We start from the raw sequence: 16843 nt of genomic DNA on the forward strand, positions 1-16843 counted from the left end.
GGGACGCTGCTTCTTTGGGGATCCCTTCGTGGCCCTGGTGGATGGGCAGGCTGACCTGGGGGCCATCTAGGACGGCAGGTGACGGTTGGGCCAATGCCAGAGGGACCTGGGAGCAGCCCCGCGGGGGCCTCGCAAGGCTCTAAGCAGGAGGAGGAAGAGGAGGAAGAGAGAAGGAGGGCCCGTGGAGCCCCTGTGCCACCCGCCATTGCCTGACCTGCTGCTGAGGCGGGGTGGGGGACGCGGGCGTCCTTTGGCCTCCGTGAGCCACCCCTGGCCATCGTCCTAGCATGTCTGTCCCCTGGCCGTCTACCCCCAGCCGGACCGGGGGAACAGTGGCCTGCCTGGCAGAGGCCCTCCTCTGGGTGGGAGCGAGCGTGGCCGTGTCCCCGCCGTGGCAGCTCGGCCCGCTAGGTAAGGGGGCAGGCCTGGCCCTCCTCGGCGGGAGTGCCGCCTCAGAGCCACAGGGGCCAGGAGGGTGGGGGCTGCTTCTGGGCGTGCAAAAGACCCCCCTCCTCCAAAGCAAACCTATGACCTCCTGCCCCTCGGGTCTCCCTCTGGGGGTCATGGGGCTCCCGCTGCACCCCCGGCCCACCTGTCTGACCCCAGGGCGCCAGGCAGGCAGCCCGGAGGGTGGGGGTTCGGGGATCAGGGGCAGGGCTGTGGTGGGCATGCTGGCTGGGCACTCAGGTGGCTATAAAACTTTTGCTGAGGGGTCCCTGGCACTTTGCAGGGGTGGGGGTGGCACCTTCAGCCGGGATGCGCTGGGGCTAGCGTGCTGGTGAGGGACGAGACCGCGCCTAGAGGGGGGCAGAATGCCCCTCACTGGTGTGAGACAGGGGTGGGGTGGAGGCCTGCCCGGCCGGTGATGGGAAGGTTGTGTCTGTTCTGGCTGGGCCGGCCCGCGGAAGGCCCCACTTGGGACTGTGTCCCGCGCCCCTGGGGCCTGGTCTGGGTGCCCCTTCTGGAACCTGTTCTGGCCTCTGCACCCGCCCCTCTCCCCCTGTCCTGCCTTATCCCTCCCCTCTTGCTACCTGTACACCAGCAGCCTCACCTGTGTCCTCATTGCTCGGTGTCTCTGTGGAGCTCAGCCTCCCTTGTGGGCTCTCCCACCACCACCCTGGAGTGTGAGGAGTCCCACTGGCTGGTCTCCTCGGGTGGCATTGCCTCCAGGGGGTCCCTTAGTGGGTGGGTCATGTGGGGTTGAATTATCGATGCTGCAGCAGTCCTGGGCTTTCTGTAAGTAGGTGTGAAGGGCCCGGGGGGCTGGGGCTGACCCATCCCCGGCCTGGAGCCCCAGAGCCTGCAACCTCTCCAGCCCTGGGGGGCTGCTGGCCTGGCTGGGACCCCCTCCCCTCAGGACCTGGGAGACGTGAGAGCTGCAGACAGGAGGCCAAGTGGACAGAAGAGGGGAAGGGAGGGCGGGGAGGGGTGCTGGGAGGAGGGTTTGTGTTCTGGAGCTGAAGCCTGGTGCTGCCTTGACCTCCCGGGGCCCCGCTCTGTGGCCTCTAGGGACAGACCCTCACCCTTCCTGCAAGGAGGAGGAGGAGGCCGGCTTTCCCCAGTGGCCCGGGAAGCAGGTGCAGGCTCCCAGGTTAGACCACAGCCTGGCCACCCACAGAGGCCCTTATGCACGGCAGCTCCTGAGCATGGCCTCAGCCACCACAGCCCCTCGTGTGTCATAGGCATTGGGGCAGGTCACGGCAGTCACTGGGGCTGGGATGGACACGGTGGCTGGAGTGAAGCGAAACCAAGCTGCAGAGGAACAGGGTCCTGCCTGGGACCTCGCCTGGCCCGGGGCAGTTGGGGAGGGTGGCCGTGGCCGGGGCTGGGTGGCTCGGTCTGTTTCTGAGCTTGGGCCTGTGGCCCGGGCCAGCGCCTGGGGGTAGGAACCCGCCCCCGCGGAGGGCCGGCGGGCGGGCGGGTGGACGGTCTCTGCACCCCTTGTGCACGGGGTGGTGGGCGGTAGGGCTGGCCCGGCTCTCACGGCGCCCCTTCTGTCTTTGTGTCGGTTGTCTTCTGCCCACCGTGTCCATGACGCCCAGTGGAGAGATGCATGAGCGCCATGCAGGCGGGGACCCAGATGGTGAAGCTCCGCGGCAGCTCCAAGGGCCTGGTCCGCTTCTACTTCCTGGACGAGCATCGCTCCTGCATCCGCTGGCGGCCCTCGCGCAAGAACGAGAAGGCCAAGAGTGAGCAGGCGGCCTTGGGGGCGGGGGGAGCTGGGGGCTGCCTTGGGGGAAGCGGGCTGCCCCGGGGGGCGGAGCTGGGAGCTGCCCTGGGGGGGAGCGGGCGGCCACGAGGCAGCTGGGGAAGTCTCCAGGGGCCTTCGGGCCCGACTCAGGCATCTGGTTGGCCTTGAGGTTTCGAGGTGATCTCTGGGCGTCAGGCGCAGAGGGATCAGGGCCTGTAGGACTGTGGGGACTGAGAGCCCATCTGGGATGGTCTGAGGAGCAAAAAAAAGGCCCTTCCTTCAGTGTAGCCGGGTCTAGACCTGCCGTAAACAGAGAGAGAGACCCTTGCGGGGCACATGGAGGGCAGGGCTTCAGTGCCACATGTTAGCTCAGGCGACCTGGGGCATGAGGACTGGCATGGGGCGTGGGGGCTGCAGGGCCGCCCGGGGTAGGAGGGGGCCTGGGCTGGAGGGTTCTTGCAGGGGTGGAAGGGCGAGGTGGACGTCGCAGCAGGGCCTGTCAGGGACCAGGCTGGAGGCAGGAAGGGACACGTCAGGGTCCTCCCAGGCCCGGAGAGACCCAGCTGCACCAGGGCAGGGCCTCAGCCCCGCAGTTGCCAAGGGCACAGCTGCCGCCATGGGGCCTGGGAGCCTTGGTGCAGAGCCCCTGGGAGGCATCCTGGTGGTTGGGGGGGGGGTGGTGCGTGGGGCTGCCCTCTGGGCCCATGATGCTCAGATGGGGCCCCTCCTCTGGGCACGGCACTGCTCCCCGTACTGGGCATCATGTGGGAGCGGTGATAAGGCAGGGGTGGGCAGGCCGGGACTGGGGGAGGCCGTGTGTGGTACTCAGACCTGACTCTAGCCTTGGAGGATCCTGAGGAGGGAGGAATGGGGGGCAGCTGTCCCCTGCCAGCACCCCCTAGTCTAGGGCCCGGGACCCCCGCCCCTGCCATGCACACGCATGCATGCAGGGAACTGGAGAAGAGAGGTGGGCAGGCCCCCCGCCCTGTAGGCGGGCTCTGTACTCCCGGGAGCTCAGGGGGTGGGAGCAGAGGACAGGAGGGACACCCCCCCTCACTGCATGAAGTCCCCCCTCCATCACAGCTCTGCCCAGGATAACTCCCAGAAGGGCACGAGTCTCCCCACCATCACTGCCCTGCCCAGGATAGCTCCCAGAAGGGCACGGAGCCTGCCGGGCAGGGCTGCAGGAGATGGGCGGGTGGTGTTGGGAGGTGGTGAGAGCTGGCAGGAGGGTGTGGTGGTCGGGGCCCAGCCCAGGGGGCCGGGCTCCCAGAGGGGATGCCTGTGCCCTGCACGGCTGGGAGGGGCCCTGCCGCCTGTGCAGGAACAGACCTGAGAACTCGTCTCCTCGTGGTAATTCAGCTTTGGAACGGAGGCCCCGTGGAGCCCCGGGTGCTGTGGCCAGTAATGAAATCCTTGGTGGACCCGGAGCTGGTGCCCGCCGGGCAGGACCCCGCCGCACCCCTGGCCCCGCGGCCTGCTGGAGCCAGAGCCTCCTAGGGAGGCGGCGCGGGATTGGGCCAGTCGCCCTGTCAGAGTGGAGACGCGAGCTGGCTGGAGCCTGACGGACAGAATTGGCCTGTCTGGGCTCCCTCACCCTGCAGCCTCGGCTAGTGCAGAAGCCACGCGCCTGGGGTTGCTAACTAGGGGGAAGGGGCTGCCCCCGAGAGCACGAGCCTTTCTCACACCCCGGGGGAGTGGGGAGCAGCCCTCAGGGTCAGAGCAGAGCAGGGAGGGGTGGGCTCCCCAGGCTCAGCACATGTGTACATTTTCTTTTCCCCACCCTGACGGTCCCTTGAAACACCCCTTCCCCGGCTCCCCCAGCCTCAGATGGGAAGGGGACCCACAAAGGTACCGGCCTTGTCTCTCGCGGGCCGAGCGGGGCAAGCTGCTGCGGCGGGCGGGGGCGCCAGCCCGTGGGGACAGGCTGTGACCGGCGGCCGCCCCTGCCTGCCCGCAGTCTCCATCGACTCCATCCAGGAGGTGAGTGAAGGGCGGCAGTCCGAGATCTTCCAACGCTACCCAGACGGCAGCTTCGACCCCAACTGCTGCTTCAGCATCTATCACGGCAGCCACCGTGAGTCGCTGGACCTGGTCTCGCCCAGCGGGGACGAGGCGCGCACCTGGGTCACGGGCCTGCGCTACCTCATGGCCGGCATCAGCGACGAGGACAGCCTGGCCCGGCGCCAGCGCACTAGGGACCAATATCCTTGGTCTCGGGGGGCGGGTCCCTGGGTGGGGCTCTCCCGCCCCTGGCCGGGTCACACGTTTGGGGGAGGGGACGGGGGGGCGCTCTGGGCCTGCTGGACCCGTGTTGGTCCCTGACTCGGCCCTAAAGTGGCTGAAGCAGACATTCGACGAGGCGGACAAGAACGGGGACGGCAGCCTGAGCATCGGCGAGGTTCTGCAGCTGCTGCACAAGCTGAACGTGAACTTGCCCCGGCAGAGGGTGAAGCAGATGTTCCAGGTGGGGTCCCCTGCCTCTGGCACCCCGGGCATAGGCTCTGTGGGGCTGAGGCTGCGTCCGGAGAGGAGGGGCCCTGCCCGAGCGGCGGGAAGTCCTGGGCGGGGTCTCTGGGCCCGCAGTCAGTGGGAGGCCAGGAAGCGGCTTGCCCCTCGCCCTGCGCCCTGCGTCTGCTGAGATGCCCCAAGTGGCCGCCTCTCTCTCTGCAGCTGTGCGGGGCCCTCCCTGGCAGCCTAGGTATTTGGGGCAGGTGTGGGTCCCTGAGGGAAACCACCCAGAGGAGGCTGCACGCCCTTTCCTCCACTCCCCCCCGCCGACTCCCCAGCCTTGATGAGGCACGCCGCCGGCCTGGCGGGGGTCCAGGGTGCACACTGGCCCGTGTTGCAGCCTCAGCTCTGGCTCCCCGCCCCCTGCAGCCTCCCGGTTGCAACCACCCCGGTGTTAGAAGTTATGAAAATGCATCTGTCAGCTGGGAGGCGGCCTTTATCGTCTGTAATTAGTTTCTCTCTTTCCGGAACTCCTGCTGGAGCAGCGGCGGGGAAAGGTGGCATCATTGGGTCCCGGTTTGTGGAGTTGATGGGCAAGCAGACCCAGGAGGAGGGCGCTCTCTCTCTCTGTCTCTCTCTGTCTCTCTCACGCGGGCACATACACACACACACACGCACACACGCACACGCACAGAGCCCGCTGCTCCGCCAGGCACGGCCCCCGGTGGCTTCACTTGTGCTCTCACCATAGACAGCTGGTGGTTCTTGGCCAGAGCGGGGGTGGGGACCCCGCAGCTCAGAGCACAAGGGTCTGTGCATGAATGAAGGGGCGAGTGGGATGCTCTCGGGCTGCTGGTCAGGGACTAGGGGCTCACAGGGCCCCTGCCCGGGCAGTGAGGAGCTGTCAGATGGCTCAGACCTGAAGATCAGCCCCCTACCTGTACCCTGCCTACCCTACCTCCAGGGACAGCTCTGGGCCGAGAGGCCCTTCCAGAATGGTGAGGCTGTCAGGGGCCAGGCAATAGGCTGGCTTAGAACGTGGGGTCCAGCTTGGCCGGTGAGGTGGGAGGAGAGGAGTGTACCCTCACAGAATGGGGTGAGCGTGCACAGACAGGTCCAGTGCCAAGTCCTGGCTTGACGATGCGCCACGCTGGGAGCTCTGGGGAGCCCATGCCCACCTGCCCCTCTTCTAGGGACACTGGGCCTCTCACGTGCTCTCTGGGCACAGGGGCTCCCCACAGAGCCCTCTGACCAGCCCTCGGCCTGGCTGTGTCTGGGCTCCAACCAGATCCCCTCGAGGAATCCCAGAGCAGTGGGGACAGACCCTGCGGCCTGTCTGTGGGGCCTGCAGGTGGGGCGGACTCCGGGCTGGTTCTGGAGGGGGAGTGAGCAACAGGGATGGGGCACTGATGTTGGCCTAGAGCTGGGGACCCCAGGCCCTGGGTAGCTCAGACCCCAGCAGCCTTGTCCACGGTAGTCCCTGAGTGCCTGGGCCTCCCTGGCCATCTTTGCGGCCGACCTTGCGGGGCTCTGGACCCCAGAGAAGGAGGCCTGGCCTCCAGCCAGGCAGAGCAGCTCTGATAATTAGCGTCAGTCCGGTGGTCGAGGAGTCTCTGTATTGTTTCCACCACCTGGAAGGGCCTAATCAAAGGAAAGATCTGTGTGGTGGGTAAAGAGCGTCTTGAACATAGTTTCATTAAGTCTGAGATAACAGTGGAGTGCAGGCCCAGTGTGGGCCTCGGGCCGCAGAGCAGCTCCAGCCAAGCGTGCCTTCACCTGCTGCAGTCACGGTCTGTGGAAAGAGGGGCCGAGGAATTACATCGGGAGGCAATTCTGGGGCTCAGGGGCCGGGTCTGTCCTTAAGGGTTTCCCGAGGGCTTCATCCTCCTAAAATATTCTCATTCACCCCGCGGGCTGGCAGCTGGACAGAGAGCAGGCAGCCACCCCGCGCTGGGCTCCCGGCCGGACCGCCCAGCACAGAACTTGGGGATGGGGGGAGGCCAAATCGCCCTGCGGGCTGGACACTCGACACACTGGGAATCTCTGCCTGGCTCCAGCCACACCCTGGGGAGGGCTGCTGGCCCGGCTCTGTCCCAGGGGGGTCCTTTGGTCTGCAGTGTGAGCCAGAGCCTACAGCCAGAGCCTGGCTGAGCCTGCCGGCTCTCAGACCCAGGGCTGTCCTCAAACTGAGCTCCAGGCACAATGAGGTCTTTGTCTGGTGTCTTCTGGGCCCCTGTGCATGTGGCTCTGGGCTCTGGTCCTGTCCCAGCCTTGGCACAGACGCTGGGGTCCTGGGGTGGGATGCTGGGACCTTGCTGGGTGTCCACTTCAGTGCCGAGCCAGGACTGGCCTTCCCAAGAGCAGTACTCTCCCTGGGGACAGGGACATGGGGGTGGCTGTGGCCACTTGATTCTCTGGTGATGCTTCTGGTTCAGAGAGGGCCTCAGGGACGTGGCACCCACCCCCCAGCCACCCCAGATTGTGTCACCACATAAGGAAAGACTCCAGATGGCGCTCAGAGCCGGAAGCGCTGCTGTCCATGGTGCTGACCCAATGTCAATGCCTGCTGTGCAGCCAACCTCCAGACAGGTCCTTCTCACACCCCACCCCCACCCCACCAGCCCTAAGAACTGGGGCTCTGGATCAGCACCTTCTACGGGATCTTTCTTGTCCATTCCCAGGGATCACCGTGGCCCCAGGGCACCTCAGGCTCCTCTGGGCAGCCTGGCCTCCAGTCGCTGGGTGCCCTTGTCCTCTGTGTCTGTCCCTAGCCTTGGCATTTGGTGTTCCCAGGGTCTGACACTTCAGTAGATGCTCCCTGAGTAAGTGGGTTCATGAAGAAGTTCATGGTCTCACTGGGGTCTCGACGGGTTTGCCCCCGGCGGTTCCTGCAGGAGTCGTGTGAGCTGCCCTGTCCGCAAGAGAAAGACAGTGGCCAGATCCTCTCATCTCTGCTGTGGAGACTGAAGCCTGGACACTCCTGTGCACCCTGGGGCCTTGTGCTTTTCTAATCAATGGGCAGCAATTGTAATTACAGGCTCGCAGCCCAGGGTGGGCATTAACTCCAGGGTGGGGTGTTAGCTCCCAGAGTGCCGTGTTGATTCCAAAGTGAGGTGTTGATCCCCAGGATGGGATGTTGGCTTCCTGAATAGGGTGTTGGATCTCAGGGTAGAGTGTTGACTCCCAGGTGAGATGTTGGCTCCAGGGTGGGGTGTTGACTCTAGGGTAAGGTGTTAGCTCCAATGTAGGGTGTAGGCTCCCAGAGTGGGGTGTTGGCTCCAATGTGGGGTGTTGACTCCAGGGTAGGGTGTTGGCTCCCAGTTTAGAGTGTTGGTTCCCAGGAGGGGCATTAACTCCCATAGTGGGGTTTTGACTCCAATGTTGGATGTTGGCTCTCAACGTGGGGTGACTGTGCCAGGTGTAGGTGCAAGTTGACCATGAAAGACTGGGACTGGGAGGGCAGGGTCAGATCTGTGTGAAAGGATCGCTCAGTGGCTTCTTGGTGGGAGAGTTGGAGCGAGATCCCAGTAAGTTCACTGCTGCAAGGATCCCAGGGAGCTATCGGGGTGGGACACTGGGGGACCCAGAGGCTTTGGCTTGCAGGAGGCAGACACAGATGACCACCAGGGTACACTGAGCTTTGAGGAGTTCTGTGCCTTCTACAAGATGATGTCCACCCGCCGGGACCTCTATCTGCTCATGCTGACCTACAGCGACCACAAGGACTACCTGGACGCCGCTGACCTCCAGCGCTTCCTGGAGGTGGAGCAAAAGGTGAGGGGACGACAGCAGGAGCAGGGTCCTGGTGTACATGGCTTCACCTTTGGCTCCCAGGGCACTTGAACCAGTTCACTGTGACTGAGAATCCTTCAGTCTGGAAGGATGGGCCACAGCCTGACACTCAGGGTCCTCAAACCTGCCTCCACATAGTGAACCTGCTTTGATTCCCATCATGGGCCATCCCGGCATATTTCAGGGTGTGTCCCCTGGAAGCCCTGAGTGGGTGGCTCCTCGGTGGGCCTCTGAGCGGCTCAGCCATGACCACAGATACCCTGAGGCTCCTCAAGGGACCCTGCACTTGACCACAGCACCTTTAGCATGGAGCACCTCATAGAACTGGGGTTCCATGACCCAACCTTCCCACCTGTTCCAGCCACGGGTCTGACTAGCTTGTACCCCCCGAGCCCCAGGCCCATTACCGCCACCTTTGACCCATTTGTCCAGCAGATGCCCAGATGCCTCCAAGTGCCAGGGGGGCTACCCACCCATTTCTCTTGACTCTAGGCCTTCTTGTCTATACCAAGAGGCCTACTGCTTCCTGGGCACTGCCCTGCTGACTGGGGGCCCAGTGTCCGGAGGCTCAGGGATGTGGGCCCCTCAACCTTGGCCCAGGCAGGGGCTGGGTGTCACCTGCTGTGGTGGGCGGGAGGCTGGAAATCCATAGTGGGAGAGGGGAAGGCCAGTGTCCCCTGAGGAAAGAGTGTCCCCGTGGTGGGGCCCAGGCAGTGTATATCTCCCACCCTAAGGGCTGGTGGGAGGTGGCCGTGAGGACCAGCGTCCACACTTATAACTTCCTGGGATCCTCAGGGACCCAGTTTGGGGCAGAGAGTGGGAGGGGCAGTCAGCCTTAGGTTAGAGGCCACGGGCAGAGGCTGCTGGGCAGGGCCGGGGGCTGGGTGGCTGGAGCAGCTGTGACACCCAGGCTGGGTCTACACGTAGCTACCCAGGATCTGCCCCCGCCCCCCACCGCGGCTGTCCTGGTTGGTGTCTGCCCCACCTTACCCCACGCGGCCGTCCTCGGGGCTGTGCTCCCAGGACCCCTCCCCGCTGCTCACACAGTTTGCTGGGGTTCCATCCTCGTGGAAGTGTGCCTGCCTCCTCTCCTGTCCTCCTAGGGGAAGCCCTGGGGTCTGACTCAGGCAGGAGAGGCTGGCACCAGCCTGGCTGGATGCTGATGCCCCGGGCAACTCATCCCCAGCCCAGCCACTGTGGGCAGCATTGGGATGAGGCCGTGGGTTCTCTGTCCCTGTTGCCGGTGTATGTGGGGGTGGAGGGTGGGAAAGCGGCCCTGTCTGGGAAGGGCAGTACTGACTCATTATTCCCTACCCTTTGCCCTAAGCTTTCCAGAAGCTTTTCCCTATATCTGGGGCCAAAGCTGTCCACCAGGTGGGTGGTTTGAGCCCGGACCCAGCCCCCAGACTCTGGGCCTCCCAAGGTCCACAACTACTCTGGGCTCTGACCCCATTTGCTCCGCTTCCCCGCTATCACCTGATATCCCTCCCCCACCCCCGCCTACACGGGACTTCCTAGAAGCCCTGCTGAACTTGCTTCCGGGAACTGAGGGCTCTCGGCCTGGGCTGCATGGCAGGGCCCTGGGAGACCACTCAGCCTCTGACCAGGGCAGGGTGGTGGGGGTGGGGGGCGGCATCGATGCCCAGAGCCGCTTGGGCTCGGCTTCCGTGTGCAGCTTTCCCGAGATGGATGTGGGTTAGGCAGCAGGGGGAGCCAGGTAGGGGAGGCTCCCCGTGCCCCTGGGGCTCCTCCAAGGTGGGACTGGTTCTCCTGCACCTTCTCACACATAGGGCTCCCTGCCAGGCCTGCCCTGGTCTACAGCTCTTGAGACCCCGACACGGTGGGAATGAGGGGTGGGCCAGCTGATGGGACCAAAGACCCCTCCCCTGCATCAAGGATCCTGTCCGACACAGCTCTTCCAAAGCCATGTGATCCACCAGTAGTCCTCCGGCCACTGAGTCCCAAGTCTCACGACACTGAGGGTAGCCGGTGTGCCGCCCAGTCAGGGAAGCACCCTGCAGGCGTCCGAGCCTCCCCCTGACGCCCACCGTGGGCAGTCTTGATGCGACAATCAGAGGCAGCCTGGGAGGCGGCGGTGGTGCAGGAGGAGGAGCGGGGGGAGCTGCTTGAGGCTAGCCCGGGGCCAATGATGGGCTAGCCTGGGCTGAAGCCCCTACTCTGGCCTAGATGACGGGGGTGACCCTTGAGAGCTGCCGGGACATCATCGAGCAGTTTGAGCCCTGCCCAGAAAACAAGAGCAAGGCGGTGCTGGGCATTGACGGTGAGCGGGGCATCGCTGCGGTTCGGCTGTCCCGGCGGGCTGATGGGCAACCTGGGGCCTGGACAAGTGGCCTGGGCAGAGAGTTTATGGTTCCACGTGGCGGGGGTGGGGGGCGGTCCTGAGATGAGCCCCGTGGGGGGGGGGGAGCTGGCACGCAGGCGCTAAGCACCCTCCCACGCTCCCCACGCAGGCTTCACCAACTACACTCGGAGCCCCGCCGGCGACATCTTCAACCCAGAGCACCACGGTGTGCACCAGGACATGACGCGGCCACTGAGCCACTATTTCATCACCTCGTCCCACAACACCTACCTCGTGGGTGACCAGCTCATGTCCCAGTCCCGGGTGGACATGTACGCCTGGGTCCTGCAGGCCGGCTGCCGTTGTGTGGAGGGTGAGCGGCGGGAGCCGTGGGAGTCCGAGCCCCCCTCGGCCCGGGGGCCTTGGGCTCCGGGGGTCTCTGAGCAGGGTGTCTGCCCTCCTTCCCGGGCAGGGGCTGTGATAGGCCTCTCCTGGTGTTAATTGCTGAGCGAGAGGACTGACCCCAGTCAGTCCGCAAGCTGCGGGTCTCTGGGCATCGGCGGCCAAGCTCCTGGAGCTGACTGACGTCTGCCTTCCCACAGTGGACTGCTGGGACGGGCCCGACGGGGAGCCCATTGTGCACCATGGCTACACTCTGACCTCCAAGATTCTCTTCAAAGATGTCATCGAGACCATCAACAAATATGCTTTCGTCAAGAATGAGTGAGTGGCTGGGACGGGGGCGGGGGTGGGGGAGGGGCTCGTGCGGCCCTTCCTGCTACTCCCCCACATCTTTTCTTGGGGGCAGTGTTTGCAGAGGCCAAGGGGCTGATCTGGGGGTCCCTCGTTGAGGCTGAGGGTCAGGGAAGGGAGTGGAGCTGCAGCTCCGGGGAGAGGGAGGGCAGCGGGCGCAGGAAGGGACAGCGGATTGGCTGAGCAGGGTGCGTGTGCGAGCAGCCCCCCGTCCACACACACTTGGCGACCCCTGCTGTCAGCCACCCTCAGCCGTGGTGGCTCTGGCACTAATTACCCCCGAGAAGCTACTCTGCGTCCAAACTCAATTTGCTGTCACTCAGCTGTAGCTACAGACACCGTTGAACAGAATCCTATTTAGTTTCTGGAAATAGAAGACTGCTCCCCTGCCCCCCCCCCACCCCAGTCACCTTCAAGTCCTGGTTAAACAAGGCTCAGAGGTAAGGAAAGAGCTAATTTAATGAGGGAGGGGAAGAGAAGCCAGATTGATTGAGGACATAGAAATAGAGGGGCCCCTCCTGAAAGAGCTTGCCCGAGCTCTGTCTCGGGCTGTCAGGAGGGAGTGGGAGTGAGGAGTGGTGGCCTGGTGTCTAGACTTGCAGGCGAGAGAGGCATCTCAGGGTAGGGGGGCTGAGGCAGACAGATGTCCTGTAGCTGCCGAGGACCCAGGGACGTGCTAGGGTCTCAGGACGGGGCTTGCCTCTCATGTGCCAGCATAATCTTTGCAGACATAGGGTTCTTCCCTAGGCCCTTGTGCCACAGGCTTCAGTCCCTTGCCGGAGAAGTAGGGAGAATACCTTCCCGCCAAGTCCTGTTTGCCCTCTCTGCACCACAGGACTCGCCCATCTCTTGCTCTGATTCATGCCATCTAGGTCTGGGTCACCTACATTTTCTAAAAGGATCATGTTGCCTTTCGACAAAAATCCAAGTAAAATGTGCACACGGTTAAAAAAATAAATCAAACAGGGGCGCCTGGGTGGCCAGTCGGTTAAGTCCAACTTTGGCTCGGGTCATGATCTCACGGTTTGTGGGTTCAAGGGTTCAAGCCCCATGTCGGGCTTTCTGCGCACAGAGCCCACTTTGGATCCTCTGTCTCCCTCTCTCTCTGCCCCTCCTCTACTCACGTTCTCTCTCCTCTCTCAAAAATAAATAAACGTTAAAAAAATGTAATAAATAAATCAAACAACTGAGGAATGTGTAATGAAAATGCCCATGCTACACTCCCCATTCTGCACTATGAAGGTAATAACAATGTTCTACCAGATGGAATGTGCCAGGCTTATGTCTCCTTTTCTTATGGGGCCGATGTTGGGACCCCAGAGCCACTCACAGGACAGTGTCTCCAGTATCTAGGTCAACGAGATTATTTTTCTCCGTCTAGTCATTGTTCCATATTGCACCTGTTCACATTATTTTTAAACCATGACTGGCTGACTTGCTTGCATGTTTCCTTTTGTTTTCCTGGAGTTTCTAATTGCCTTTGTTTTTTCTTATTGGGCTATGAATTGCATGCCTTCTTTACCTGTCCCTAACATCTCCCAGATCCTTTCCCACCCATGCAGTTGCTTTTCAAAGCCACCGATGGGCCCCTTCTCAGAGTGGCTGTCAGTTCCATCTATCCTGGCTGCTGGTGAAGGTCTCTTTTCATTCACTGGTGCAGGTGACTTGAGGTCTTACACATTTGGGGGCCTAGCCCTCCCCTGGCTTACTCTGCTCCTTCCACCTTGGGGCCACAGGTACCCAGTGATCCTGTCCATTGAGAACCACTGCAGTGTTATCCAACAAAAGAAGATGGCTCAGTATCTGACGGATATTCTTGGGGATAAGCTGGACTTGTCATCAGTGAGCGGTGAGGATGCCGCCATGCTTCCTTCTCCGCAGATGCTCAAGGGCAAGATCCTGGTGAAGGTGAGCCCCTCCCTGCCCCTTCTAGGGTCAGCATCCTGCTGGGCCTCTGGCCTCTGATCTGTGGCCAGGTGAGGGGCAGTTGCCCTGCTCTGGACAGTACAGGGCTCCACATCATCTGTGGCAGATTTGAGGAGTCAGGGTAGGCCCTGTGCCCAACCTGGCCTCAGTCTCCCTCCATGGTGGCCATTCAATCTAGGGACCTCTGTGTGCACACCCAGGCGTTTCCCTCCCACACTGCTGCTGTAAGGAAGTGCCAGACTGGCTTCTGCCCTGTGGCCTGAGGTCCACAAGGAAGCTTGAGAAAGGCTCCTTCTCTTTGCTGCTGGCCTCCCAGTACTTCCTGCAGAACCCCTCCCATGGTCCGCCACCTCCCCCCAGGGCAAGAAGCTCCCTGCCAACATCAGTGAGGATGCTGAGGAGGGCGAGGTGTCTGATGAAGACAGTGCAGACGAGATCGATGAGGATTGCAAACTCCTCAATGGGGATGTGAGTAGGGGCTGGGAGGCCCTTCCCTTCTTGGGGGGTGGGGGAGCCGCAGTCCTGAAGAGCAGGCTCACGGCCTTGCTGTGAGAAGGCAGTGGCTGAGAGAGGGACATCGGGCAGATGTGCGGGTGCTTTGCACGGCAGTTAGACAACTGGGCACACACTCAGCCGGGGTGGGGGCCCTTCCCTGCCTGCCCCTTCACCCAAGACGTGGCCCTGCACTCCCAGCTGGCAGAGGTGCTGGGGCTGGGGGTTGGCTGCACGGGAAGGAGGAGTGAAAAAGGGCTTGGCAGAGGGGGGCTGGGGGGACTCTGTAATTAGCATCTTTTCTCCTCTGGGCACTGTTCTAAGCCGTTGCTCCGAGGCAGGAAGGCATTATTTCTCCCTGAGGGGCCATCGGATGGGAAAATAATTGTGCAGGAGCATTCCCAGCCATGCTGGCTAATTGTTTGAGAAAGCCCTGAGGCAGCGGAATTCTCCGCTTGGATGTGCCCACATATTTCTCTGGCTCCGGGTGACAGGGCACCCGTGTTCTCTGACACCTAGGGTGCACCCCTCCAGCCTGGGCTCTGGGGCACCCAGATGCCCACGGCCCAGGCGCTGCCCTGGAGGGGCCCGAGTTTGTTAGGGCTATGATGGGGGCTGCTTTGGACAGAGAGGGCACCTAGAGGCTATGCCCCGGGTGCTGGCGGCCGGGCCGCCCATCCCTGCCCCCTGCCCATCTCCTGAGGGACGTCGTAGCCACTGGTGGGATACCAGATCCCGAGCTGCTTCGGGCTCTTGGAGCCCAGCGTGGCCATCGGGCACACCGACTGCCTCCCCCACTGGCCAGACACCGGAATCCCTGGGGCGGCGTCGTGCAGCTAAAGGGGTGCAGGTGTTAAAATCTGAGAGGCCTGGTTCAGAGCCTGGAGGTCACTGGCTATGGCCCTGGGGCACATCATAGGCCTGAGGTGCGCCCCAGGAGCTGGGAGGTGTGGGGGTAGGCAACGCAATGCGGGGGTGAGTGTGCGACCAGGGGTGTGAGAAGCCAAGACGGGGTTCGGGCTCCCCGGCTCCAGCAGGCCCCCGCGGCCCTGCCCGAGACCCTGGGGGCTGTCACCGCTGCTGCCATGGGGCTGGGGGCTGATGGCAAGGGGCGACCGTGTGGCTCTGGCAGGCCGCCACCAACCGGAAGCGTGTGGAAAACATCGCCAAGAGGAAACTGGATTCCCTCATGAAGGAGTCGAAGATTCGGGACTGTGAGGACACAAACGACTTCACCGTGTCCACGCTGCCCCCGTCCGGGAAGCTTGGGCACAAGGCAGAGGGCAAAAAGGTGAGAGCCCGACGGCCGGTGATGTCAGCCTGCAGCCGGGTCAAGGGCCTGGAGCACGAGGTCTGTGCACACCGGTGCACGTGTGTGTGCATACACACATGCCCCCGAACGCGTGCACACACCCGCACACACCTACGCGTGCACACACGCACCTCTGCGCACACACCTGCACACACGTACTTGTGCACACGCACACCCGTGCATACACCTAGTTACCTAGTTGTGCACACGCACACCCGTGCACACACCTGCACACACCTACTCATGCACACACGCACCTCTGTGCACACACCTGCACAGACCTACTTGTGCGCGCGCACACCTACATACCTAGTTGTGCACGCACGCACGCCCGTGCACACACCTACACACCTAGTTATGCACACCTGTGCACACACCTGCACACACAAGCCTGCATGTGCACTCATACTGCTGCCCGCTGGCCCTGCTGCCTGCCGGCCTGCCTCTCGACCCCGGCTTCTCTAGGAGGTCACCTCAAGCTGTTTTGATTCTGATCATTAGGGACTTGCAGCCTTCCCTGTGTCACAGGGCGGCTGGCCAGGGTGAAGGGGTGGCCCCATTTGCATGGCTGTTTCCTTGAGGTCCCCAGGGGAGCTGCCCCCCCCACCCCCCACCCCCCACCCCGGGGATTTGCAGCTCTTTGTGGAAGGGCACTTGAGCATTGCCTGGGGGCTGGAGGCCAGGCACCTCCTGCTGAAGGGTCTTGTGAGTGACAGAGAGGGGCACACAGTGTCTCAGAGCCCAGACAGTCTTGGGGAGCTATCTAGCTGGTCCAGGCCTGGAGTCCCCGACAGCCTCATGGGGAAGCAGGGCTGGGCTCTTGGAGGTATCTCATGGGGAGAATGGCGGGCGTGAAGCATGTGTTGGGGGGGCGCTAGGCCCGGTCGGTGAGGCTGAACAGTCTGGGGCCCGGCTGGAGAGGGGCCGCGAACCTCGAAGTTCAGGTGCATCAGCTGAGAGGCTCAAGTGCAGCTGATCCCCCAGGGGCTGTGGTGGGCAGCGCGGCTGGTTTGGGGCCGGGCGGGGTGTGGGTCAGCCCTACAGACCCTGTTTCACAGTGAGCAGGGCTGCAGGGCAGGCGGTGGAGGTGGTGTCTACCCGTTTGGAGAGAGCCCTGCCCTGCCCCCTGCCCCCTGCCCCCTGCAGAGCTCACCACTGTCTGGGCCCCGGGGAAGGTGGGAAGGCAGGTGGGGGGCTGGGCTTCCCGGGCAGTGTGTTTAGATACAAGTGTCTGTCGCACCCACAGGGCACGTGGTACAGCCGGTGCCCCCGGACACTGGGGGTCCCTCTCTGTGCAGGTGGCCCCCACAGGTCCCATGCGGACAGGGCATTGCTTATTTCCAGTGCCCAGATTTCTAGGTGGGGGCTTGGGGACGTGCAGGATGGCAGCTTGGACGTGGGGAACTGATGTCCATGTGACTTTTTGAATGAGGGGGAGCAGGTACTCAGGGAAGGCTTCCTGGAGGAGGAGAAGTCGTGGCAGCTTAGGCTGAGCTGCCAGGCATGGAGCTTGGAGGGGGCGTCAGGGAGGACCCCCCGCCCCCAGCAGCAATTGGCCCTCCCCGGCTGGGGCACGCGCAGGGGAGCAGTGGGGATGCAGGGCACAGAACTCTGTGTGTGGGGG

At 63.1% G+C, this 16843-nt stretch overlaps 1 protein-coding gene across 1 annotated transcript in view; it reads left to right on the forward strand.

Annotated features, from left to right (window-relative positions):
- The window catches only part of PLCH2 (phospholipase C eta 2), a 69795-nt gene that overhangs the window by 40775 nt on the left and 12177 nt on the right, over positions 1 to 16843 (forward strand). Inside the window, exons 3-12 of the mRNA XM_086715454.1 lie at positions 2043 to 2189; positions 4152 to 4394; positions 4528 to 4658; positions 8246 to 8416; positions 10622 to 10715; positions 10906 to 11109; positions 11339 to 11459; positions 13226 to 13397; positions 13776 to 13883; positions 15040 to 15198. Of these exons, the coding sequence (XP_086571580.1) occupies positions 2043 to 2189; positions 4152 to 4394; positions 4528 to 4658; positions 8246 to 8416; positions 10622 to 10715; positions 10906 to 11109; positions 11339 to 11459; positions 13226 to 13397; positions 13776 to 13883; positions 15040 to 15198 (1550 nt within the window). The remainder of the gene's footprint in view (positions 1 to 2042; positions 2190 to 4151; positions 4395 to 4527; positions 4659 to 8245; positions 8417 to 10621; positions 10716 to 10905; positions 11110 to 11338; positions 11460 to 13225; positions 13398 to 13775; positions 13884 to 15039; positions 15199 to 16843) is intronic.

This window comes from Puma concolor, chromosome C1, assembly GCF_028749965.1.
Source record: "Puma concolor isolate L17-30 chromosome C1, mPumCon1.1.hap2, whole genome shotgun sequence".
In the NCBI taxonomy this organism is placed as follows: Eukaryota; Metazoa; Chordata; class Mammalia; order Carnivora; family Felidae; genus Puma; species Puma concolor.